At 40.5% G+C, this 27,366-nt stretch overlaps 1 protein-coding gene across 9 annotated transcripts in view; it reads left to right on the top strand.

Moving 5' to 3' along the window:
• MCTP2 (multiple C2 and transmembrane domain containing 2) overlaps positions 1 to 27,366 on the top strand; it is a 120,119-nt gene that overhangs the window by 37,583 nt on the left and 55,170 nt on the right. For 8 of the 9 annotated variants that reach the window (XM_068203657.1, XM_068203663.1, XM_068203662.1 and 5 more), the window contains 8 exons: positions 222 to 333; positions 2,223 to 2,258; positions 10,690 to 10,854; positions 12,189 to 12,319; positions 18,760 to 18,946; positions 19,700 to 19,793; positions 23,503 to 23,605; positions 25,270 to 25,372. In XM_068203657.1, the coding sequence (XP_068059758.1) occupies positions 222 to 333; positions 2,223 to 2,258; positions 10,690 to 10,854; positions 12,189 to 12,319; positions 18,760 to 18,946; positions 19,700 to 19,793; positions 23,503 to 23,605; positions 25,270 to 25,372 (931 nt within the window). Of the gene's footprint in view, positions 1 to 221; positions 334 to 2,222; positions 2,259 to 10,689; positions 10,855 to 12,188; positions 12,320 to 18,759; positions 18,947 to 19,699; positions 19,794 to 23,502; positions 23,606 to 25,269; positions 25,373 to 27,366 lie in introns of those variants that run through there. The other variant, XM_068203666.1, reaches the window with a different exon arrangement.

Here is a 27,366-nt window from a genome sequence, read left to right as displayed (position 1 = left end):
GAACACTGTGCTGCATTATTAAAAGAGGGGTGTATTTTGTCAGAACCAAGAAAGAACTCTCCAGATTTCCCACTTTAACATTTAAACTCAATATTGGGAATTTCAGGCAAGAAGCTGAAATTTGCACAGCTCAACCTGACCTTTAATAATCACCTCGAGTTAACTGGAGTCAATAAATGCACAACTTTTTTTGTTTTTCTTTTTTTTTTTTTGCCTTGTAGAACTACTGAACAGGTTTTAAAACTGGAAGATCCCAACAGTTTAGAAGATGACATGGGAGTGATTGTATTAAACTTGAGTCTAGCAGTCAAGCAAGGAGACTTCAAGAGAAATGTAAGTGGCTTAGGAAATCAAATTTATAGCTGGAATTTGTAGGGGGGAGAAAAAAAGGGCTGGCATAATCTGATTTACTGGGAAATGCCACCTTTATTTTCATCCTCTGAGACTCAATATTGAAATCGAGATGGAGCATAACTTTAAAAAAAAAAGCCTTGTATTTAGCTGGGTTAAAGTTGTGTAGACATTTGTAGCTGGATGCTTCTGTCTTGTCACTGTGATGTGCACTGTGGCAATGCTCTCTGTGCTCTGGGCATGTGTCCAGCACTGCAATGGGCAGGTTGAAGAAAAGCTGTTATATTTTTTTTTTTAAACAACAATGAAAAAACTTATCCATGTGAAATCTAAAAATTACTCTTGGATGTTAAGACTTAAACTGCCCCAGTCCTGTGGAGGAGCACCAGGCTGAGAGGAGGTGGTTGCTTGTAAAACCCTGATCTTCCCACTGATAGTTTCTTCACTGAGTTAATTGAACTTGGCTCCTTACGCAGAAATGTGGTGATTAGTGATGTTAGAAACACAGAGAAGCTGGGCAGAGACTGGGAACACAGTAACGGAAGCTGATAGTTTTTTTTTTTTTTAATTTCAGGTCCTGCATGTGGCTTTTTTGCTTCTATTTTTAAAGTTTTCTCCTAGTGTTTTATACAGCATGCACCACACACAAATATTGGTGAACTAATCCTGCTCCTGGCCAGCAAGGGGCGGAGAATACCCAAGATCAGGCAGTTACTTGGACTGTCTTAAAAACCAGACTTAGTTTTAAATATTTGTGATACATATTCAGAGAAAATATTTCTACAAGTTTTCTGCAAAGTCAAGTATGAAACTTGCTGTTTACAGCACATTAATGAATTATAGGTGTGGAATTCCAGCCTGAATGGGATTATTTATAGAAACATAAATGTTTCAAGGGGTTGGAAAGCAAAATGAAAAGAAGCTGATGTGGGATATCTGCTGTTCATTATTTATTTTTAAAATAGATGCCTTTTTGAGAATTGTAAAGCCTTAATTAATAACAGTGTAATGATTTGGTTAATTTCACCTCACTGTGTGATTATTTGAAAGCTTAATGACAATATTTAAAATAATGGTGTATTTATATGTCTATGTTATGAGTTGGCTTTTATTTGGAATGTGAACTCCCCTCTAACTTGTACAATCAGCATTGTTGGCGTGTGTTACTGAATTGCAGGAAGGGGTGAAGCAAAAATGTAAAGTTACTTTAGCACAAAAGTCAGTTTAGTTAGAAGAACCTCAGGAATTCTAGGATTTTTATTAAGGCCTAGACTAAAGTGGACCTAGCAAGTGAAACAAAGCTTATTGGCTTAAATAGCAGCTTTTGGTACTCTCGGGTGCTTAGTTAACATTCAGAGTGTAGATGATAGAAGAGCTAGTGCTCACTGTAATTTTTTTAAAAGACAATGTTTTAAGCCCTCATATTTCAAATGCAGATTGCTCAGCCATTTCCAAAGGAGTCAGAACAGTGAAATAGCTCTGTCCACATTAGCACTTAACAGCAAGATGATTTTTTCCCCCTTTTTAAATTAGCTTACTGTAGAACCAGATGGCACCAAAAGTATAAGCCATGTTTCTTACTAATGGCTCTGGGTCCCTCCACTTTTTATTCTCAATTACTTTTTTTTAATTGCCTCCTTTTTTGGTGCAATGCAGGTATTTTGAGTTAGTTGGTTGTTATGTTCCATGAAGCAGGGAAGGTAGATGGAGATGTAGTTTTAGATTTAGCCCTCTATTTTGTAATAGGCTTTTCTAACTCATTTGACAAGCTTCTGTTTGAATTGTTTTACTAAACACTTTCCCCATTTTACTCCTTACCTGTTTTCTTTCCCTGGATTCTCTTTGGTACAATAATGGGGACTCATGAACAGAGATGGTCAAGTCGAAAGAAAAGAACTTCATCCAAGGTAATACTTTTTTTTTTTTAACTTAAAGAAAATGAAGGTCCCCTCCCAAAATCTGTGCCCTCCTCTGAAACAGGGTAAACAAAGGAAAACTTTGTGAAGAAGTGGTAACCTGTCACAATGATCACATTGTGGTTGTGGCTGTGGTAACCTTTGCTTTTTTGATTTTTCTATTCATCATGATGGGAAATTGCTGTTGTTTCCTAATTGTAGCCGCTGTGGTAGTGTCTAGTGGCAAGTGAACAAAAGATCCTATTCACAAAGAACTGTAGAAAGAGAGAAAAACTTCCTGTACAAAAGAAAGGGGTGTAAATTTAACCAAAATGAGAGAAGCTGTGGAGGGTTTGAGTTGTTTCAGAACACCTGGACAGTGGTTGGTGCAGGAGCTGAACGAGGCTCTCCTGGATCCCCGTCTGTCTCTAGGGCTGCCTCTCACCACGGGTGGAATTCTGTGAGGCAGTATTTCTTCTAGTTGCCCCTGTGGGTTTTGAAATTCCTTTTGTTCTTGGGATGGAGGCTGAGCAGGGAGTTTTCATTACCTCCATTGTAACTGGATTTCCAAGATTTGTGTGTTGCCACATGTCCGTGTAACTTGGCTTCCCTTGGTCTCCTGTAGGATCCCTGCAGGCTTCCATTACTTTTATATTCCTGTATCATTTTTGCATTAGATTTTAACTTGTTCAGGAAACAGACTGTGGCTTTTTATGTGTTCTGTAAAGCTTTAATTTGCTATTGAGTAAATAACAATGATACAGACACTGCAAGCCACACTACCCAGCTTGAGAGCTGTACAGTCTCAGCCTGTGAAAAGCAAAATTTGGCTCTTAAGATGAGTGTGTTCTCATGATATTTTCCCTCTGTAACTATTGGTTTGTGCCTAAATAAATTGAATCATTAACCTCCTCTTGTTTTATTCATTACAACTGTGGTGTGCTGTGTAGAGGAGCCAACCATCTCAGGTACTGTGCCAGCAAGAATGTTTTTGTCAATAGAAGAAGTGCAAAGTACAGCCTTTGGAGCCCTGATTGCAGGGATATTGCAGTGCTTGGAGCAGAGAGCTGCCAGGAATGCCTGAATGCCACATGATAGACAGTGATGGAATAACTGAAGAGCTTATCACTTCAGTTTTTAACTAAAACTCTGGAAATTACTGTGCCCTGGCTCAGTCAGCATTGCTTGATCCCCATCTTTCTCACACAGCTGTCTCTGGATGCTGGTTGGCTTTGGGACCTGGGACAGGGAGTTGGATTTTTAAACTCAGGTTCTTTTTCTTCAGAATAGCCAAAATTCTGTTTTGGTTGCTATTACTGGAAGTTTTGGGGTGGTTTTTTTTTTCCATTTGTTTAGGTTTTTTTTTGTTTGTTTTTTCTTTTTGCTTTTATGCCATATCTCAGTGCATTTTGTATAATTTTTTTACGTACATGTTTTTGAACCTTTAGCTGTCAGCCTTTCAGCTCTCAAGACTCTGTCTTGTGCCTTACCACCTTTCAGAATAAAATTAAGAGATGCTGAAGCGTGGTGCTGATTTAGGAGACATGAAAGTATTGTTCAAAAGGAAAAAAAGCTTCAACCCTGTGCTCTGTTCTGTTCCAGTCACTAGAGGGTAGGAGAGCTTCAGTTCTTCCTGGGGAAGACACAGTTCATGCTCCAGTGTGATCTCTAAAGAAAACCTCTGTGACCATCCAAAGGCAGTAAAAAATATTTCCCAGCATGCGCCGGAAAAAATCTGACAAAGCAGTATTTCCTGGTTTATTGATTCTGCTTCTGCACTAAAACACTAGTACTGTACATCAATAACCATCTTTAGTTAGGAAACTCTGCTCTGTGGAAGCAGTACTAGCAGTTTGTGGCAGAACATAAAGGCTAGGAAGAAAAATTGTGTGCATGGGGAATATAGGTGTCTAGGGAAGGCACAAGAGGTTATGGAAGAATAGCCAGAGAGTATGATGGGGTAGAAAACAATGTTGCTGGACGAGATAAAGATACAGGAATAAGGAGAGCAGGGGAAATGGAGAGAGCTCTGTAATGGATACACAAGCTTGTTTGTTTTTTGGCTCTTGAGCTGACTCTGGTTGGGTATTGCAGGAGGAAAACATAGTATACTTTCCTTTTGAGCAACATTCCTCCCTCCAGGTTTAGGCAAATAAAAGTTTGCTATTTGAAATAGTTTTTCTGGGATTTTTTTTTTTTAATGTGCTGAACTGCAGCTGACCCCTATTGTAATATTTAGCTTTTCCTCTTCTATAAATACAGGGAAAATGACTTATTTTAAGGATGGACAAAATGAATATAACTTTCACAGCTGTTTTTTAATCTGTATTGCCTACATGAAAGAAATCTGATTATCCTCTAATTTGACCATTTTGTGTTGTCTTAATGCAGATTTGGCACATCAGTGTCCTAAATGAGTCTTTTCACATTAATCACGGGATTCTTGCTGACTTCCCAAATTTACCCCAAATGTTGATGGCATTGATACCTGTTGCAGCTCCATGTCAGACTGGCAGCAGGGCTCATGTGGGCTGTTGTGGATACTGTGCTCTCTTCATGTGTGTTCTCTGAGCTCCCTTGCTTTTTGGAGAAAGAACTGCATTTCAGACAACAGCAAAAACAGTGCCAGCACAAGATCTCCAGTCCAGCTCCAGTAGCCTCCTGGTCATTACAGGGAGTATGCAGGAAGGATTCCAGCAACTCAGTATGGTCTTTTAAATCATTTTGGAGCAAGAGCTGTTGAACTGTATGATTTAGGTGTCTCTTGATTATTACGAGTATATATTTTTCACTGCTGCTGGAAGGAAATCATTGCATGTTTGGGCGGATTCCCCAGACATGGGCAGCACATTCAGATCCCTCATTTTTCATGGGAGCTGAGGACAGCATTGTCCTCGGTGGGAGCTGTTTTCAAGAGCGTGGCTTTCTTCTTTTCCTCATGGAGGGTGGCACTGCAAAGGGAAGAAGATGCTGTTAGGCAGCATTAATATATTCACTCATGTCTGTGTATTGACATGCTCTCCCCTCTGTTCTGCTTTCTTTTCTGGGGCACAGAGGGAGTTGGTAGCTCTCTGCTGGAGCCCAGCATGCTGATGCTCAGTACCCTTGTTTGTCCCGGGTGGCTTGAATCTCACCCTGAGTGCCCTGCACGCTCTTTCCAGCATTTGCACAGTTGAATAACCTTTAAGTGTTGAACATCCAAGAGGCAGATAAGCAGGTCTGCTTGGGGTGGATTGACCTGCAGCAGTTCAGTCCTGAAACAAAAGCGATGGAATTGCCACCTTGATAGCTTAAGCTGATTGAATAAATTGGCTGAAAGGCTGACCGGACCCAAGGGCTCCTCAAGCATCTCATCGCAGGGGAAAATCCCTCACTCTCCTTTCTTCTTTTTTTTTTTTTTTTTTTGTGTTCCTGTGTGGGCTGTTAGGTTTCATTTTTGTCTGCCTTGTTATGCTTGGCTCTCTCCCCCAATTCCCCGTGGGCAGCGCGGAGCGCGGGGACTCGCTCGCCACAGGGTCACAGTCGTGGTGCCAATCTCGTGTTGGTTCACTTGCCTTTCCTGCTGCCCTCTCCTCTTTCCCAAGGGGAAACTGCCTCTGCTGAAATGGCTTCTCTGCCTAATGAGGAGAGGTCTGAAGAGTCCTCCTATTTGCGTGTTGTTGTTTTCTCAAATGGTGAATTACGTGGCCCAGTTCTGACGTTGACCTCTTCACAGGGATTGCAGCAGGCTTTCTGTTGTCCTGTCTCATCCTTTTAAATGAAGGATGGGAGAGATGGGCTCACTTCACACTTGGCCACCTCGCCGTGTCATTTAAATGTACAATTTTTCTGCATCTCTTTATTGCTTCAAAAACAAGTTTGAACTTGGGGCATGTATGTGTGTGTCAGGAAAAGAGACAGATTTGAAAGCAGCCCTGATGCACCAGAGGGGATTTGCTGGGTGCCTATAGAGGGACATTATAGACAAATGGAGTTATCAGAGAGACTGGAGCTCCTAAAGGATCTTGTGAAGCTGGGTCAATGAGCCGGTTCTTTCCCCTCCAAAGCTCCGTCATTCCTGTTCAGCTCCTGTATTTGGCTCTGTGAAGGCAGAATATAGCCCACCTGCTCATTCTTCTATTTTAAACCAGAACCAGAAAGTGATAAAAAATTGAAAGTTGATGTGAGAAACTTTTATATTCATTTTGAAACCAGCAACAAGATTTTGAGAGTGGTGATGTGAGCACTGATTTTTAAGTTTTCTGTTCAGAGCTGGGGAATGTTTTTTGGGCGAATGTCCTTTCTAAGCAGTTAGGAGAAGTATCATCTTCTGGTCCTTTTTTGGCAGGGTTCTGCTCTATAACCAGGCCATATTTTTGCTTCAGAGATTACTCTTTAGTTATTTGATGAGTTACAATCCCAAAATCTGCTGCGGAGGATATGGGTTCTTAGACTTAAAAAGCATCTAGTTTTTTTAAGGAATAAAGATCTCTGGATATTTTTGTGCTTATTATCTGTGGGGTTTTTTTTTTTGGTGGTTTTTTTTTTTTTTTTTTTTTTTTTTTTTTTTGTTGCCTTTTTTTTTATCCTGGCTGGCTTGTTTGAGAGATGTCTTTAGTTGCAATTTTTATCAATTTTACAGCAGTGAACTGCTCATAAAGGTGACCTTTATGGTGTTACTGATTATTTGCACACAGAACCCAGCCAAAATCAGAGCTCTGTCTAGAGACAGCCCTCAAATTCTGGTCTCAGAGCTACCTTGATTTCAGAAATGATGAGGGGAAGGAATAGGAAAGTTTGTCCAATGCCTTGTGCTTGGGACATGTGCCAGCTTCCATCATAAATCATGTGTTTTTTAATTTCCAGCCCTGTAGCCTGGTCCCAGTTTCAGCCAACTTTTCTGTACCTCGGCAAGACACCTTTACTTGGATCTGGGATGTAGCCAGAGTGTGAGCAGAGAGCTTACAGGAAAATATAGCAGGAGAGGCCTGAAGGACCTGGCATCCAGTGTGGGAGCCCAGCTGGAAAGGGCTCAGGTTCAGCAGGGGAGGAGATGCAGTACCCAAGTGTGGAGGCATCAGTAGCCTGGGAGGTAGCAGCAAAAGGAAGAGCTGAATAGATAAAACACTTCAAAATTGTCACTGATTAAGCAGTTGTGTCCTCATTTTCTGGTCAGTATGGACCAGGGCTTTGGCTTTTCTGGTCTCATTGTGAAGGCAGGTTAGGAGGCTGGCTGGAGGCAAGGAAGAGTGTTTGGAGTGTTTTTTTCAGTGCTTGTTTTGCCCGAGTAACTTTGTTGGACTAAAGGCTGTGCTCCTCTGTGCTCTGCTCTGCAGTAGTTTTGCCAACTCAGAGGGAGGCTGTGAAGTTTAATCAATTAGCTCTGTGTAAATCAGTTCAAAATGAGTAGGTGTGGGGTATCAGAGAGGAGGTAAGACGTCTAAAATAAATAAGGCAATATCATTTTCTTGTCACCTGGGAGGCATTTTCCATAGTTCAGACTTCCCTAGGCAGCACTAAAGTTGACTCATTGAAGGCCTGGGTCTGTGGGTCTACCACACATCTGATTTTCCCCAGACGTGCTTCCTTCCAGAAACAGTGAGTGGAATCTGAGACACTGCCTGTTTCACTGGGATTTCCATCAGGGTGGTCAGAGGAACAGCCTGCCAAATACCTGGGGAGGCTAGAGAGGTGGCCACAGAGCAAGTACAGAGGGGCTCTTTGGTGCTACGAGGCACAGGAAATGTGCCAGACCTGCTGAGCAGACTCTGTGGGGGCGACCTGGGCATGTCCAGGAAATCCAAAGCATTCCTCGTGTGCTGTGTCTTGCAGGGGTGCAAGACAAGCAGCCTTCCCATGCTCAGTTTGGAGAGAGCCCTGTGCCAGTGGCAGGGCTGGACTGAGGGAGGTGGGAAGCTGTGGGAGTTGTGGAGCTTGTGTGGGGCTGCTGCAGGTCAGCACCGTGCCCTGAACCAGTTGCAAACATCTTGGCTCCACTCTGCAGTGGGATGCTCTCAAATGATGCTGGATCTCATGCAGGTCCTGTTAGCTGGAGAGCAGCACACCCCTCTTCTGAGAGGAGCACAGAGCAGCTGCAGAGCCAGAGAAGGGGGTGCACGAGGCTCTTTGCTTGGGGCCACCTGTTTTGGGAGGTCAAGGTTGGTGCATTGCAATGTGTTCCAGTAATCCTGAGTGCAGGTGCTGATTTTTCCAGTGGCTGTGTGGGATCCAGGCTGGTTTGGGTACCTCCCAACAGTCCTTTGAATTGTCAAGTCAGCAGCTTCAAGGGTGGGGTTATGTCTGCTGTAGAGCTGGGGTAGGAAGGTCCCCAACGCTGAGTGGCTCCCTGAAATACTGGCCTGGATGAAAAAAGAAAAGAATCCAAGTTTGATTTGAAAACTGAGTGATAACAACTGTCTTTTGTGTTCAGCCTGGAAGCTTTGAAGAGAGCTGGATGCTTTGTTTTGAAAAGAAATTGTAACGTGGATAATAAACTTCATCTGTTTTTTATTTTTTTAATTTTTTTTTTTTGTGAGCTAACATCAAATACCTCTTCCTCCTCCGAGGAAGGAGCAGGAGGGGGAGGGAAAATCCTTGCTCCTAAAGCAGCGAGTACATCACATCAAACATGACTATGTTAAATACTAAAATGTTCAAAGTACAAGCGAGATAGATAAAGGCTTTGATGGGAAGTGGATATTTCCCAGGGACATTACAAGCAATAATCCAGATGTTATGGTGTAATGCAATGAGTGTCCATGGATAGATGGGGAGCTCAAGCCAAGCAGCGCCTGCTGTAGGCCTTAGCCCTCCACTCCCATGCTGTTACGCCATATGGAAGCAATCTCCAGGCCCCCTTAATAGCCAGCTTTGGATTCCATTTTCACAGGGCTCATAGAGCTAAGTGGAGCTGTTTTATGGACAAGTTAGATAGAAGCCTTTCCAAGATAAACATCCAATTCGAAATTAGGACATACCAAGCTGCAAAATTATTTTAGGGCATATTTCATGGAAGCACTGCCATTTTTCTAAGGCGATTGCCAGACTGTAGAATGCCCTTTGATCCCTTGTGGACATTACTCCCTTTTTTATAAAAAGGATTTTGAAATAGTTGCAGTGTTTAGGGAGGAGTATATCTGCTGGGACTTTGAAGTATGTCCATGGGAACAGTCATGCTTTAGCTTTTTGGCCCAAAAGACAAACTTAAAAAAAAAAAAAAGAGAAAAGAAATTACATTGCAGCTGGATTTATGAATCAAAATCTCGTTTTCTTTTTAAAGGTAGGAATTTTTACCCATTGTGCCAGGAAAGCCAAACGGGGTGTTTAAATGGAAGTATATTAATATGCTTGTGGGATTCAGAATTCGGTATTTTAACCAGTAAAGAGCAAGTAAAAAATTTGTGAGTTCACCACCTATGATTTAAGAATTTTGTTGCCGGGTAATTGATCCATAAAAAGTAATCTTCAGACATCAGGTGCTTTTGCAATCGTTTTATTTAGCAACAACATTTCTTACTTGCTTTTAAAGCTAACACGTCCTGTTTTAAAGTGACTTGTGAAATCTTCTCCTCCGTCTTGCTCCCACCTGTACATGACATGATTGAAGCTCCAAAGTGTGGCGAGTTAGAAGTTGCTTCAGGAGAATAAAATATGGCAGGATTTTTACTGAGGGAAGAAGGGTATAGCCTTGAGTTTTAATGTTTCCAGCTCACTCCCCCCAAATAAAGGCCTATTTAATCATCCTCTGTCCAATAAAATATTGCCAGTTAGCAAACTGTTAGCGCAGCCGTGCTGCACAAGATGAAGCTGCGAAGGTAACAAATGTGGCTACCAGGTAACCATAACTCCAGATAAAGAGCCTGGTGGTGTCAGTGTTTTTTCAGCAGGCATCAGTATTTTTGATTCGTGGGCTCAGTTTCTGGAAGCAGGAACAGCAAAGTTAGCAAAGAGCTAAGGCGGGCGGCTGAGTGATGGAGGGAGGGTGGAAGATGCTGCTCAGCCTTTCACCTGGCTGTGGGCATTATGATCCAGGTCTGCCTCCCCAGAAAGGACAGACCCACATTTTATGGATGTAGCTGGAGAGGTTTTTAGAGTTTACTTTAGTTTCTCCCCTGTTCTGTTCCCCACGGCTCTCCCATGCCTTTCCTGAGCCAAGGTACCAGACTGCTCTCAGTGCTTGAGGTCTGCTCTTGCCAGAGCTCAGCCAGGGTAGCTGAAGGTGACTTCTCTGGTGGGTTAAACAAACCCTGCTGATTTTGCTGTGGCATTGAGTACTGTCCCTTCACGGGGACCGTAGTACAGTTGGGCAGAAAATCCATACCATCCTACGGCCTTCCATTGCCTGCTTACCTTTAGGGAAGCATGGTGTCACTCTCTCTCCTGGTGTGCTTTCATAGCACAGTTAACGTGAGCGTGAAAATGTGTTTGGATCTTGAAACATTCCGTGTTGTGCTTCGCTTTTCAGTCGAGTTTCACGCGGAACCTGCGGCTCTCGGAGTCCCTGCGCAAGAACCAGCTGTGGAACGGGCTGGTCACCATCACCCTCTTGGAGGGGAAGAACATGCCCAGAGGGGGCTTGGCAGAGATTTTTATTCTCCTCAAACTGGGGGATCAAAGATACAAGAGCAAGGTAAGTGTTAAAGACTTCCTTAAGTTGTCTGAAGTCAATAAGGTGCTTGGTGTTTCTTTTACTGGTGTTGATACCTCAGAGGGAACTATTCTTGATACTCTTTTTGATAAGTGAGTTCAAAATCAGGAGACCAGACTGGAAGCATTGACATTTTGCTCTGTTTTGATGCCGGTAGAGAAAGAGCAAGTAAGGAATACTGTGTGTTATCAGTGTTTTGTGCATTTAACATACTCATCATGTTGATGGATGTTTGACGTTAATATGAAATGAAATAAAGCTACATGTATCACACATATGTTTTGTTCTCTGCCAATACAGAAGTTGGGCTTGCAGTGCTGGAAGAGTAGGCCTGAAATGGTTTCCAGTGCAGGGGAATTATTATTATTTTAAAGTACTTTTCTTGAAAAATATGTTACACATTGCAGAACCTGCCCCCCAAACAGATAAAATGTTCCATGGTTTTGATACTAATTTTTATTCTTCTAGGCTGTGTTTATCTGTATACAGTTCAGTTATATAAGATTCTAAGAAATGAATGAGATTCCCAAAGATGCACATTTCATCTGGAAAGTGTAATAAGAAGAAAGGCTGTAATTAAAATAATACTCTTTTGAGAGAGCAAGAGCTCTGCATGTCATGAACTGGAAGTGCAGAGGAGGAGAAAACAAGCCTCCTCCTGTACAAAATGTACAGAGCAAGTTCACAGAACATAACATTTGGATGTAGGCGCATCTGAAACCTGCACTCTGTCCCTCACATCAGACCTCAAACCAAGGTCATGATACGCTTTTTATTTAGAAAAGTAGTTTTGAAAAATAACAAATGGTTTAGTTACCTTAGAATAAATAGATGGTATTCCCATTACAATCCCTTTTTTATGCGTCTCTTTAATGGTCCATAGATGTGTTGTGAATCTGCAAGACTGAGCTGTCTGCTTAACAAAGATGGGTGAAAAAATACTGCTTTGGGTTCTTTAATTCATTCAAACCTGTTTCCAGGTGATGTCCTCAAAAGGGTTATTCCTGATTTCTTCCAGTATGATGGTGAATGATGACTGTGGAGCTGGTGGGGGTCTACCTCGTATTTCAGAATTTTTCCAGCCATTCATTCACATGGCAACTGTATATTTATTGTTATTGAGAGGGAGGAAAGAGAATATTTAGGAAGATGAGACTATATGTGATGGGCTGGGGAGCTTTGGTTGGAATGGCATTAGTACTTGATGCTCTAACATCCAGCCTTGTTCTGTAGAATTAATTTTTTTTTCTTTTTGATATACTGTGAAAATAAGTACTGTTTAAGAAAAGTAAATATTATAACTGCATGTTTTCTAGACACTGTGTAAGAGTGCAAATCCTCAGTGGAGGGAACAGTTTGATTTTCACTACTTCTCTGACAGGAAGGATATGTTGGACATTGAGGTGTGGAGAAAGGATAACAAAAAGCATGAGGAGCTTTTGGGAACGTAAGTTGGGTTTGAGTTAGATTTTATTTTTTTTTTGTGGGGGGGGAGGAGAATGGGTTAAGTACAAAAAATAAAGTTATTTTGATTATTTTTTTAAATGAATTAATTTGTTTTCATTACCAGTATCATAATGTATTTTTCTGTCCTTATTCCAGTCATGTCCAGGTTATGTTTACATTATGTTTATTAAAACCTATTAGTGGGTAATCGATTAGCCAAAATCTGAATGCAGAGACAGCCAAGTTGCCTCTAAAACCTGAGATACTGTGGGAGCTCAGTGGCATCAAGAGGCAGACTCTTCTGTATTTTTGTGGTCATATTGCTCCACATCTTTGTATGCTGTGCTGGTGCCAGCCCAGGGGTTTTGTGCTCCTTTTGAGAGTGGTGTCCTTTTTTTTCTGTTTGCACTTCAATGTTGTGTTCTTCTAAGATTCTTTAATTCCATTCCACTCTAGCTGAATTTGTACTGTGTTGTTTTCTTAGTAGTACCTCTCTCTTCCTTGCTTTGGCTTTCAGCATTGCCCTGTGGACCCATCTCCCCAAACAACATCTGTGCTGTTGTGGACGTGCAGCAGCACCACACTCTACAGGACACCCTCTTTGGTCTGTCCCTGCTCATCTGCTGGCAGGATCATTGCCACAACTCTTAATTTCCTGAGGGTGGGAACCCTGCCTGCAGTTATTTGCTGCTCTCACCTGGCCAGGGTTTCACAATGTGCTGACTAAATAACAGTAACTCATAAGAACATTCTCTTACTTCAGGCATTCAAATAGTTTGAGACTATTCACTGAGAAGAACAATGCCCTTTGGCTCTACAAATGTTTGTGGTTTTGCAGAGCAGGAAATTCTTTCTGGCTGAGTGCTGTTGCTCATCACATGGCGAAGTGGCTGAAGATGAATCTGTTCCTTCCATTCTCACAGTTACTTCTATTACTTCTGATATTCTGTTTAGAGTTAAGAAATAAAGCAGTGTTTGCAGCTTGCCTCAGGTCAGTCTCTGATGCTGGAGCAATTCTTCCTGAGGTTTTTCCCCTTTATTTTAATTTTTCCCTCGGCTTCCCCCGACTTTTTTTCCTACTGGTTTCTGGCAGGTGGTGTTTAGTGTGGCAAAAACGATCTGTGAAATGCTTATTCTGTTCAGCACTGGTAGGTCTGTGTAGTAGATTTACCTTTTAGTAAAGGTAAATCTTCCAGGGTAAATCCCTGGAAGTGTTCAAGGCCAGGCTGGATGGGACCCTGAGCTGCCTGGTCTCGTGGAAGGTGTCCCTGCCCATGGCAGGGGGGTTGGAACAAGATGATCTTTAAGATCCCTTCCAACCCAAACAATTCAATGATTCCATGTTTAAATTTATTTTTGATGTCCATGTGGAGAAAAAAATCTTTTGCTTTTGTTTTCTTAAGCACAGCAAATTGGCTGTAGCATCAAACAAGGAAAAAATACACTAGTTTTTGAAGAGCAATTGCAAGAATAGGTAAACACCAAGTGCATAATAACAAGTATTGTTTTTACAGTGTAGAAGCTTCTTGACACCCTATAAATAATATTTTATGAAGGGTTCAAATGCAGTCTAATCTGGAGAAGGATTCTGTTGGAAAAACAGCATTATGAGGTGCCATGTTTATTGTCTCCATGATTTCCAAGTTGAGTTTTGAGATTTCTGGATTTCACAACATCATTGTAAGAAATATTCTTTAGTAAAATGTTTGTGGGTTATATTCGGTCATTACACACAGCAGTGTAGCCAACTGCCCTCAAATAATTTGCATGGCTTTAAGGAAAAAACAAAATTTTCTGGATCTGACTTAATAATTTTGTGGTCAATTTATGAATAGAGTTAGAATTCATTATGGTCCCAGCCTGTTCAACCTCCAACTGCGTTGGTTAAACCTTTAAATATGTGCATGTTATTAATATTTAAATTAAGTTGGAGGTGCTCACAGCAGAGTCAAATCCAATAAACTTTTGTGTCGCAAAGATTCCTGTTAATTCCTTTAGACCCAGGATTTCAGATAGTATGGATGCCTTAAGACTCTGGAATATGGTTCTTCTCCCAGGCATAATTTGTTTTCAAGGCAAAATATTGTTCTGGAAATAGGACCTGAAGTGTCTGAGGAGAGCATGGAACATGTAGAATAAGGAATGCCTTGGACCTCTGGTGCTGAACACAAACACCTGGGGTGTTTGTCTGCTTCTGAATTAGTGAGGAAACATTTCATGTCACCTTTCTATCACAAAACAAACCCACACTGTCAGTGCACATCACAAGCTAAATTATTACATTCAGCCTACCTGCAGTCTCCTCAGAGTTTCAGCTGGGTCCAATTTCTCTTCCTCACTTAAAATCCCACAGCCTTGAGTGGTTCAGCTGCAGGCTCTGACACTGAGGGCTGGCTGCATTTTGGTGCTGGCTGAAATAATCCCTCTATTTAGTCTGCACAGGACTGTTAGTAACGTTTATTGAGTGCTTTTTGTGTCCTTTGGGAGAAGAGGCATGCTATAAACAGGAGATGATGTTAATGTATATGAATAAACAAAGGTGTTAACGTGTGCAGAATTTGTCCAGGCAGAGTTAAATTGTTTATGCCAGGTTGTTAGAGAGTGTTTCTGCGTTAGGGGATATGTTCTGGAAAAAGAGATGCTGCAGAATGTTGAAGGGTTTTCCTTCACATATTTACCTCAAGAAAGATTTTACAAAAATTGCTAAACTTAGGACTATGAGCTCTGAGACTGGAGTGCCTCCAATATCTTTATGATGAATGCCTCCAGGAAACTGTCTTTGCAATAAGAAACAACCTGTGTTTTAAAGGCTGTACTGTTGGGATGGAGCAGTAAAATCCCCATTATGGATGCAACCAAAACCTTTGCTCAAATCTCACCAGGCTGTAGGATGAATCAGAAAAAAACAAAATTTGTCCATTGAATAAGTCATAATAAGACCTTGTTAATTGTCTCTCTGACACCTGTGGCATTTGAAATTTCAAGTATTAACCATAGATAGATCTTTCTGTACTCTCTGATCGTTCTGATCTCTTTTGTGAAGGGCTTTTAAGAAGTCTGCAGGGGGTAAATTGGCGCTGTTGTGTACAGATTTTTTCATATGTATTTATATATATTTAAAGATTCCTGTCATAATTTGATTAACTGTGACTGGGAAAATGAAATACAACTCCATGGCTAGTAAGAAGCTAGCCTTAGCGCCTTTTAATGAAATTTTAACGTGTGATGCCCTGATAAACAAATATTTTAATCCCATATTTACTGTGTATTATTCTCAAGTACTATTTCTCTGCAAAATGAATAAAAAAACGGGAAAGGAAGCTACAGGAGAGGGCTTTAAGTCAGAAGAACAGTCTTAAATGAGAACTAAAGCTGTACAGGACTAGAGGCTAATATAGAGGTGTAGACCTTAATAATGATTAGGAGGAGGAAGGAAAGCATTTAATTAATTGTGCTTAAAAGAGAGGAAAGTGATACAGTTGTGTGCACAATGCATTCTTAACTTACAGAACTGTAGCCCTACAGATTGTGCATGTAGCCACTTGTGTGAAAGATTATGTCTGAATTTAATATGTAATACAGGAAAAGATGACAACAGCCAGAGTTATTGTATCCTAAGACAGAATTACTGTAGAGAATTTAACTCGGGAGATCATTTGTATCACCTAAAATAAGAATGTTCTGAGAGTTTTGCCCTTTGCAGTCAGAGCAGGCGACTTTTAAACAAAAGTGGATTACCTCTTTTAGTTTGATTCTGTGCCCGTCACAAGTCTCTTAACATTTTCCTAAGAAATAATTATGTGTAGTAAGATCTTGCAGATAGAAGGCTGAGAAAGAAGGAAAGGAAATATTTCTGTTTCACGAGAATGAGGGAAGTAGTTTGGGAATCATTAGACTTGTTTTAATAGTGTAGAAGTGTTAGTGTGGAAATTGCTGAATTTATATAGTAAATTGAATGTCTAATTGTTTTACCAAGCTGCATTCTCTGCAGTCTGATTGTATAACCTCAATGAAACAGATTGTCTTCTTTTTTTTTTTTCTTAAACCTTTTGCCAGTGCAAATGTGGATTTTCTTTTCAGCTCCTCACAGGAAAATATAGGCATACCTTGAGTGAACACAGATGTTTTAAGGAAAGTTAGTTTGCACAGAAATCAGACATGATTTGAGGAAGAAATATTTACACTCCACCTCCTGCTGTTTTCCCCTCCACATGTGCATCCCTCTGACTCCCACACCCTTATACTCCATCTTTTCTTTAACCATATGCAAATCAAATTCTTTTAAGAAGAGAAGCAATTCCAAGTTGCCAAAACAAGATAGAATTATATTTAACTTTGCCTTTGACATACAATGGAGTTTGAGGTTATCTATTGGTGGGAGATACGCTGTTGTCCGAACAAGTTGTGTTTTCTGTCTTACTCCATGGAAAGTTTTAAACATAAAAATCAACTGCAGCTTTTCCCAGTTGTGGACGGCATTGAGTGGGTGGTGTATGAAATGCTGATGTGGGAGACATGGCCTCTGCTGCCAGCTGAACCACAGAGCAGCTGGGTGACCTTGAGATTTCCCCTCTCCTTCCTTCAGTTTCTGCATCTATAAAAAAAAACAAACCAAAAAACTAAACTCCAAGATAAGGTTACATCCCTCCTTTTGTGCTGATACCCAGAGTATCACTGAAATTGCTGCAGCCTGAGACACAGTGGTGTTAATGCAGCCAAGGTGATGTTGACCTCCAGTGTGGAAGTGATAAGGGCTTTTTCTCAGAAAGAAATAAGATCTTTTTCTCTCTTTGTTGTTTTGTTTTCCTTCCTGCTGTAACTTTTCCTGTCATATTTTTCTGAAGAGTCTAGGCGTAGCAATGAGCTTTAAATGCAACCTCTCACACTTGGAAATGGTGTTGAGAGGCAGCCTACATGCCGAACAGTCTTGGTACTCTGCCTGGTTTATTTTCCTTCTCTTTCAAAGCACTTGAAAGCAGTTAATAAGAGTAAACTTGAAACCTGTTGTACCTCCAGAGCAGTGGAGAGATAAGAGCACACTTAAGGCCAAGTCATTCCCATTGATTGTGGTCAGAGGAAGCTTAAGGAGTTGTGTTTTAATACACAGAGCTACTGGACAGCTTAGAAACTCATCAGAGCAGTGGTTTTACTTCATAACACGGTTTCTTGGGTTCTCATGCTGAAATGTTTTGAGATTTTTTTTTCTCTTTTTTTTTTTCACCCCCTTTAACATTCACAGAAAATAGGCTGTTAAGAAGCGGAAAGCATGCAATTTATAGCAGATGGGCATAAACTGCTCCAGCTCTACTACTGGAATGGGATCAATCAGGAACACTACATGCACCATTTACCCAGAAGAAACACACCTGGGGGAACCCTGTGGAATTTTAGCCTATTAAGACAACACCTTAACAAGTTTAGTTTAAATAAAAACTTGTCGGCAGGCATTAAGTGAAGCAAAACCCCTCGCTCTCCATCAGCCACTGCCCATCCCTTTGAGGAATGTTCGTCCTCTTGCACTGTGGCAGCAAACCTTCTCCTTACTTTTTTTTTTTTTTTGTGTGTTTGTTTGTTTTGTTTTCTTTTGGTTTTTGCCCTTTTTCATCTGTAACTTTTGCTCAGCCTCTTCTTACCAGCCAAGCTTCATGGAGGTTCAAGAAAGTTCCACTCCATTTACTGGACTTCTAAATGGAAGGCATTTAGCTGAGCCAAGTGATTAGACTTTTTGTTGCATTTAAGCACTCCCTTCATGTGTAAGTGGCTGTCTGGTGATCACTCTGCTTTAGCCATGCTCATATTTTATTGTTGTCTATGAGTGTTTCTCTTTTATCTTCTTTATTTTTATTTTTGGGGGAGGCATCAGGTTAATGATATGTATTACGTGCAAGAAGTGGGTGGAGGGGACTTTTAAGACAATCCTTCCCTTTGGGAAATATAACAGTACACGGAAAATGTAGCTCTAGTAAGGCTTGTAAAAGAGATTGGGGCATACAGTATAATGTAGCATAAAATGGAGTATGTGACTTTAAAGAAACAAATCTATTTTAGGCTAATGTTTTAAATTTTACATTTGCCCCTTTTCTTTTCCCCCAGGTGAAATTGAATTGTGTTTCAAATCCATCACAAAACACTGGGGGATTTTAGAGGGGAAGTGAGGCAGGCCAGAGTTAAGTTTTCCTCCTGTACTTGCAGCCCAAACCTTTTACCTCCCCTTACCAGTAGACAGACCAGAAAGCAAAATCTGACTGTAAGTGCAATAGGATCTGCCTAATTGGTTTCCCGTTTTTAATTTTGGGGCATTTTTATTTTTTGCAGTGTTTCTATCCTGAAGAAGCAGAAGGTTTTGGTGCCTGCTTGCTGCTGAAATCAATATAATGTTGCTTTATTATTTTTTTTTAACCATCTCTTTTTCTTTATTAACCCTTGGCAATATTGTTCCAGGTGCCACGTTGACATTACTGCCCTGCCAGCAAAGCAGACCAACTGCTTGGAGCTGCCTCTGGAGAAACACCCAGGGTCCCTGCTGATGCTGATTGCTGTTGCCCCATGCACAGGAGTGTCTATCTCTGATCTGTGTGTCTGTCCTTTGGGAGACCCCAATGAGAGGCAACAGATTTCTCAGCGTTATGTGAGTTTGTCTTTTTTTTTTACTTTTCTTTTTTTTTAAAATTTGTTTTGAAATAGTCAAAATTGCAGAAAAAGAAAATTCTCCAGTTGTAATGACCTGCCCCCTACCAAAGAAAACCATTAAGTGGAGTAGTTGCATGTCAAATGACAAGGAGATTGGCAGGGCAGATAGACCCAAGCAATTTGGCTGTTTGTATTTGTTGAGTTTTAAAAGTTGCTTTAAACCGTTGTAAACAATGCTGTTCTTTGCAAACTTGAATTGTATTAGGAGATTATCATGGGGAATGAGACACTGAATATCATGAAGAGATAATAATATGCTTAGCTTTATTCCCTCCTTTGGGAAGGTTATTTTCTGGACTTTAAATGTTGGGAGATAAAGCTTTGTGATGGCTTCCACGTCCTCAAAAGCTGGTCAGGATGGAATAAGTGTATTTCAATCTGTGCCTAGGGAGGTTTAGATTGGATATTAGGGAACACTTGTTGCCAGAAGGGTTTTCAGCACTGGAACAGGCTGCCCAGAGAAGTGTCTGAGTCATCAGTGCTGGAGGTATTTAAAAGACGGGGTAGATGTAGCTTTTAGGGACATGGTTTAGTGGTGGGCATGGCAGTGCAGGGTTAGTTGTTGAACTTGATGATCTTAGAGGTTGCTTCTAGCCTAACTGAATCTGTGATAAGTTATTTAGTGGTCCAATAGTCTCTGTTTCTTACTGAATTACAAGCAAAATACATCTGTATGCTTTTCTCCTTGCAGTGTATAAAGAATTCCTTTCGGGACATAAAGGACATTGGCTTCTTACAAGTCAAAGTTTTAAAAGCAGTGGACCTGATGGCAGCAGATTTTTCAGGTATTTTATTTCTGTTTTGCAGCATATGATGCTGTAGAATATTGCAAATGATCAGTTGATCAAGGAAAAGTAAATCATCCCATCATCTCTCTGGCACTGAAGCCTGCCCCAGGGAAACTGAGATACCAAATGGCTTTGACTGCTGAAAGTGTGTGGGAAGGTCCAGTGGATGGAGATTTTAATTTCCCATTAGACCTGAGCAATCTGACAGAGAACTTTAAAACAGCACATCATGCTAAGTGGATTTTCCATCAGGAATATGTAAAGGAAGAGTTGATACACAGTGATGGTACTTGCAAAGCAAAGCCTCTCCATCTTCTATCAGGTGTCTTGTGAGTTTGGGGCAAGACTGAAAGATGTTGGGGTGTCTGATGTGGTGCTGGGTGTGGGGGTTTGGGTGGTGCTGCAGGCTGTCACCTGAAAGAGAAAACTTGTCAGCAATGTGGCTGCGAGTCAGATGCTTTCTCTTAGAGCTTATTTGAGGCTTCACTTTGGGATGACCTTTTTGGTGCTCTTACTCCGTGAAAAGTATGGATTTTCCACTGAGCTGTTCCTCAGGTTGTGCTTGGTCCTGACAGGAGTGGACACTAACACCTTTTAAAACCACAACTTTATATTGTACCTCTGGGGGAAGTCTAGGAGGTTGATACTTCTCTGTAGCAACTGCCTGGATATTATTATTTTTATTATCATCTTCTCCAGGATTCTGGAGACCTTTTAATTCCCCTCTCTATCTCACAGCAGCTCATAATTCACAGGCACAGCATTGTGTGTTGTGTATTTGCTGACACAGTAATTTTTTTAAGATAACTTGTTGATAAAGGCAGGAAAGATGGTAGAGGGAAAATATTTTTGCCCCATTCCCTTGTTTTTGTGAAGGCATTGTTACATAAGAGAATGCTGCTCCTAAAAAAAGGAGCAAAGGAGAAAGCCCACGATTAATCATGGTACTGTTTTAGGGCTATCTTCAATTCACTGCTAACCCTGAATTGGAAAAAAATGTTTACTGCAGAGAGCAGTACTTTAAGGAACTGAAGAACTTAATTTGAAAAAAAACCAAAAAACAACCCAAAACTTGTCAATAACGAAAGGTAACTTGTAAAGAAATCCATATCTAAATTGACATAATATATAGGTCCATATGGAATTAGGAGTGTAGCTGCACCTTGCTGACTAATTTAATTTGATAAGTGTAGCACAGCAGAATGGCCCCAGCTTTGCCATGTGCCAGAAGTTCCATCTAGAAATATGTGGAGTTTTAATATAGACAGAATTTGTGGAAAGAGCTGAGCCCAGAAGGTTATTTACCCTCTGGAAAACTTTGCTGATGCTGAAGCAGTTACATCAGTGATGGATTTGGCCCCCTCTCCCTCAGTACTCAAACAGGAGCATGTGGGTGGATAATGAACATTGGAAGAGACACTCAGGTTCTTGATTCCGCAATTCAAAGACTTTTCATACAGAGTGTGTGATACACATTCCTTGTGCATAGCACAGAATGAAATTCTGCTTAAGTAAAAGGTTACTCAGTCTGTCATTATATTCAAAATAACCCAGGCTTTGCGCCTGATTCATGAAGCAAATGACAAATTGTTTTTCAATGGCAGTGCTGAAAATATCCTAGTATTATGCTGTAATAGACCCACCAAATTGCAAAAGGATGCAGCCATTTTAGGTAAAAATAGCATAATTTCTGATCATGAAATGAGAGACATAAAGATTAATTATCTGTTCTGAGCCATTCATAAATGATTAGTGCAGCAATTATGGGCTTCCATAATAGAGCCCTCCTAGAGCAGTGCCATATTTCCTGCATTGCCAAGGAGACTGCTCAGATTTATTGTTATTGATAAAAGTAAATTCAAAGTCCCAGCTAAAAATCTAATAAAGGGAAAATCACAGAGGGAATCAGAGGTACAAAGATTTCCAGGGGTTAATAGAGGAGCAGTATGAGCAGGTAGTGTCCCCTCCCTGTCCCTTCCCATAGCAGCCAGGAGCCTTAAATCCTCCAAGTCCTGCAGATGGGTGGGTATGATGTGCGTAATGCCACCTTATACCTTATTCCCACAGTAAAGATTGGATTTCAGCGTGATTGGGATTTCTGTATGTTGTCATCGTAGATTTTAATTGCAAGTTTTTAGCCTGCTGTAATAATAGTGATCAGAAAACACACACTATTTGATTTGGTTTCGAAGAGTGTTCTGGAAATCCATATTTTACTCTTGGACATAAATTTCTGGGCTGGTTTCCAGACATCTGTATCATATATGTAGAAGCTCTTCACCCACAGCTAGCCCAGTTTGAGCCTTCCATACTGTTATATTCCTAGATAATAGTTCTGTTGATGTGGAAATGACTTTTTCTGCTTTGTTGGATGTTTTCTGTGTACGCATGAGAGTTCTTCTCAAACACTGCATTTGCTCACTGACCAAAAAATAGCATTCAGAATACCAAATTATACAGTGGGATTGTTTTTGGCATATACCAGTTTGCATTTCAAGCAGTTTCTCTGAAAGGCTACATGCATTTTCTGCACTTATCAGGGAATGGGCATGTAAGCTGAAAAGGAGAAGACAAATAGATTCCAGTAATACACATGGTCTTTAAACTTTACCAATATTGACTAGTTAATACCCACTGTTTACATACTGAAAAGATTCCTGTTTAGTTTATAAACTTCTGAGAGTAAGACCCTTAAAAGCTCTGCATTAATAATGCAGAAAATAAGGATTAAGAAAAGGACAGCTTTTGCTTAAATAGCTTGTTTGTCTGATATCTAAATCCCTGCATTGCTGACATATATACTTGCCTACATAGAAGTTAGGCTGAGTTGTACATGAGCATTGGAGATGAGATTAAATCAGTTACTGAGCTGGACATGATGATAAAGAGCCACTCTTCTCACAAAGGAAACTGCTGAGCTACAATGAGTTGGGAAAACTACAAATTCATTTAATGTGAGTGATCAAAAAATACATTAGCAAACGTGTTCACCTAATAGATTCCATGTTGACATCCGTCTTTAGAGAGGTGGAATTTTTTGTGCCTTTTTTTTGTTTTGTTTTGTTGTGGGGGGTTTGCTCTGTTTGCTGTAAGCACAATACTTGGATCATGCATGGATTCTCCAGTTGATGTTGGGTTTTGTTTCAACTGTGGCACGGTGTAGAGCCTTCATAGCTTCAAGGACTTGTTCACATGGAACTAATTGAAGAAATGCTTCTGATTTCAGTCAGTGTTGTGCTTCTTTTCTCATGATGAGGATACTTAATCCTGTAATCAACTGAAGAAGACCACAGGCTCTAAGGAGAGGATAAAACAGGGAGTGTAACTGCAGCACTGCTCCTTCCCTGGTTCAGAGCAATGGTGCTGATTTCCTAAGGGCAGCTGAGTAATTGTCAGCATGAACAGATCTTCCTTGCTGTAAGGACTGGGGGATGATTCACTGAAGGTCTCAGATTTCAGGTGTTAGAGTGAAGCCCCCTGAGTGAGCTGTTAAGGTAAGTGTTGGAATTTCCAGAACAGGGGATGATCAGAGATACTGTTTTTTTTTTTTTTTTTGGCAAATCATCCCAACAGAATGGCCACTATGCAATTGCTTTAATGGATGTAATTTTATTAATCCAATAACTTCCTCAGCCCTACTGCAAAGAAAGAGTCTGCATACTAAATACCATAACTGGTCCACTTAATTTTTCTTTCCTTTCCCTAGGCAAAAGTGATCCTTTCTGTGTCTTGGAGCTGGGAAATGACATGCTTCAAACACACACTGTTTACAAGAACCTCAACCCAGAGTGGAACAAAGTTTTCACATTGTAAGTGGATTGCTTTGGAAATCATGCAGCAACTCCACTTAGCAGCTTAACTAGGAAAGCTATCGACTTTGGGGAAATGCAAAGGTCAAGTTTAAGATATGTCATTTTTTTCATAGTCAGAGAGGATGTTGGAGAAATCTCAAATATAACTTCATTAAACGCTTTTGCCTTTTACTAGTTCTTGCATGGAGTTTATTAATAGAAGACATTAAAAGAAAAATTACTGTGATATTTATAGGAAGAATCATGACTAGACATAATGGAGTCATAGTTTGATCCAAGAGATAATGTAACAGAAAGTTGAGACCAGATACTCACGCCTACGTTTTCCGTAACTTAAAATAAAATACGTTTCATTGAACCTTGGTAGAATCCTTGTTTAATTTGAAGTAAGCAGAGAATTAGAGCTCATGTTGGTGTTGGTCTGTCTTCTGAATTTAAACTAGTCAAACAATCCAAATTAGATGCAAATTTTAATGGAAATCAAGGTATTCTTTTATTTGTCACTTTATTAATAATAAAAGTTATAATTTAGGTATTGCTTTTAGTCAGCCCAATTTTTTAATCTTTTTATGCTGACAAAGGTTTTTGTGAATAAGTGAGTGAGATAAATGTCTCCCAAGACTGCAGCACTCTGTGCAAAGGCTGGCAATGAAGCATTTGTGACATTTGCATCTGTCCACTGGAAGAACAGTTTGAAAAATATGAACTTCTTGCTAAAACAACATTCATAAATACTAGGCTGGATGAGAACACAAAAAAAACCTATCTGATTTCTTGAATAGAAATACTTTGCTGTATTTCTGTTTAATTCAGGGGTGCAGCTGAATGCTTGTCTCTTGGAGTCCTTTCTCATACTTTGTTCTCAAGGAGCTTCCACTCATCACTGTTTTTTCTGAGACTGTGCCAAGCAGATGAGTCTTGTCGGATGTTCAGCCAGAAAAATAAATCCTATAACAATCCAAATTTATTTTATTTAAAAAGAAAGTTTGTGTCTGTACTTCCTGTGGGTCTCAGAAATGTCAGCTATGGACTCTCTCTGACTTTCTTACAAATGTTGCCTGGCTAATCTAAGCACCAAATCTGCAGAACCAGTCAGGTACTCTCATCTCTCCTTAGATTTTTGTCCATTAAAAAAAAATTAATTAAGCCCCTTATAAACTAATGATGATTTAGATTTATTTTGAAGCAGCGTGGATTGTTTTGGGTGAATGAGTCCATTTTAGCTGGAGCTTTCAATACCACTAGAAAGCCCTCCCCATTATATCCAGGTTTTCTGCAGCACACTTATCTGTGTGTGTCACTGTGCAGTTTTAATGCAATGAAACTTGGGTTTGAATTCAGCCCTTGACCTCTCCCAGTTGCCAGCATTCTCTGTTGGAGAGCTGAGTTTTACATTGATAGCATTACTAATACAACAAATAGCAAAAAGTTGCTGTCTGGTAGTTTCTTCACCTAGTTATGCAACTGAAACGTGAGGGGAAAGCTTGGGGAATGTCCATCACTTGATTCATTTTGGGGGGGAATTTAATTAAATGCTAGTTCTATACCCCTAGGTAATACAAACTTAATTAGTAAAACAGTAGTCTTAGATCTTTGTGGAGGAGACTGTGTGCATGTGTATTGAATATTATTTTTTATGTGTCTGTACTTTTTTGTTCCAGCCCTATTAAAGATATTCACGATGTTCTGGAAGTGACAGTGTTTGATGAAGATGGAGATAAACCTCCTGATTTCCTTGGAAAAGTTGCCATCCCTTTGCTGTCTGTAAGTTACCTTTACCACATGTATCATGGCTGGCTGGGAACAAGTTGTGGTTTTTTCCCCCCTTAGCACAAAACCCCACAGATTTAAACAGGTTTTGTGATCTATACATGCCTTAGTTGGCAGTGTTTATAGTTCTCCTTAGTGTAACGAGTATTGTCCACCCATCTTAGTACAAATGTGGTTGATTGGAACGCAAATTGCAGAAATGTCTGTACTTCATCAGTGCCACGTAGGTCTGAGAACATAATTGAGTTGTTCTGTGTGTTTCCACATCATCTTCTGAAGGTAACATTTTAAGCATGTCCTTGTTCTGTCTTGCTTCTTTTTACTCCAAGAAAGTAATTGCACGTCGCAGTAGGATTGACTAGAGGTAGCTGTTGTTATTGGCACAGCTGAATGAAATTACCTAAAAGGGGTGTTTTCCACTCCATAGTGCTTTTAAAGACCTGGTGGCTTTTGTTCTGTAAACAAATACGTGAGGAGTGAGCGCTACCATGGGAGTGCAAAATCAAAAGTGGAAACAAAGCGAGCTCAGGGGAAAGTGGTTGCTCTGGAGATTAAGGAGAGTTGAAGCTTTTTCAGAAACAGCCAAAAAAGGCCAAGCTAAAGAGAGTGGAACATGAAAGGATCATTAAAAGACTTTTATAGAGGAATGGGGAAAAACAGCTTTGTGTTTGGTAAGACTGATTTAATTTTGAAACAAGACTGGCAGTATTAGTGAGCAAACCAGATCAAGAGGACGTAAACAGCTCCATGTCTATGTGCAATGTCACAGAAGATTCCACTAGTTTTTACAGTAACATGTAGGAAGAACTTTCTAGGCTGTGACTTACCAAATCAATTAGTAGATGAGGCTTGAAACATCATGGGACTCCTGTGTCATATTAGCCAAGTTGTGCGAACACGTTTAGTTGTAAGCATGGGGTTTGCTGTGAGTTGGGAGGCAGTGATGCTCTGCAGGATTTCCTTGTGCTGAGGGGATGCTGTGACAGATATTTGTGCAGTTGAGCCCTGTGCAAGGGTGAGGGGTGATGATTTGTTGTACAGACATGCTGGTGTGATTCTCGGGGTTGTCCTGTGCAGGAGTTGGACTCAAGGATCCTTGTGAGTCTCTTTCAAGTCAGGATATTCTATGATGACATTTATATTTTCCATATATAACCCAATTCCAGCAACACAGGCTGTGGTGAGATGCTTTCGGTGTGATGTTGTGGGTAATAGCACTCTCAAATAGGCAGATGGTGGATCCTGATTGAAACTACAGAGTACAAAATTGCAGTCTTGTTTTGAAACATCCCTGTGAAAGCAGATTCACCTCTGCAGAAAGGCTGCCGCACATCTTCCAGGGTTAAAGCAAGACTTTGAGTTTTAGAGGTCGGCTGCTGCAGGAAAAGGCAGTGATGGATTTGTGGGGCTGTGTCCCAGCAGAGATTGGAGAAATTGGAGATTTCTAGAGGGAAAATAAAGGTCCCATCTGATCAAGGCAGGCCATATAAGCCTCGCAGCATCAACACAGTTTAGCTAAGGGACCAGTCAAGATCAGAGAGGGGGACTGAAACATTTGGTATTTCCAAATAAATAATGAAATGCCTAGAAAACACTTGAGCTGACTTAGAAGATATGGTCCCAAACTAAAGAATGCTTTACAGTGGTAAGGAAGTAGGTCTATGTGCTCCAGTTTTGTTGTGATTTTGTCTAATAAGTGTATTTCTAGTATATGTGAATTAAACCCAATGTGGCTTCTGAATCTCTTCACAGAAGTGTATATGCTTTCATCCACCCTGTGCTGTTCTCACTGGCGTCTGAAACAGGGGAACCCCAGCAATTTGGGGATATGAAGAGCCTAAGATACATGATGTGAAGAGTAAATACTGAGCTCTCAGTGGCCCACATGCTGTTGTGAGCGTTACAATGTTCTTCCCTCCATGGCTCAGACTATGTGATCTTTTTGGGGATATTTCAGATTGTTCATCTATTTTCATAGCTTGAGTTGT

Source organism: Anomalospiza imberbis, chromosome 13 (genome assembly GCF_031753505.1).
Source record: "Anomalospiza imberbis isolate Cuckoo-Finch-1a 21T00152 chromosome 13, ASM3175350v1, whole genome shotgun sequence".
NCBI lineage: Eukaryota > Metazoa > Chordata > Aves > Passeriformes > Viduidae > Anomalospiza > Anomalospiza imberbis.
Note: the sequence above shows the minus strand (reverse complement) of the source record. Positions and strands in the feature narration are given on the sequence as shown.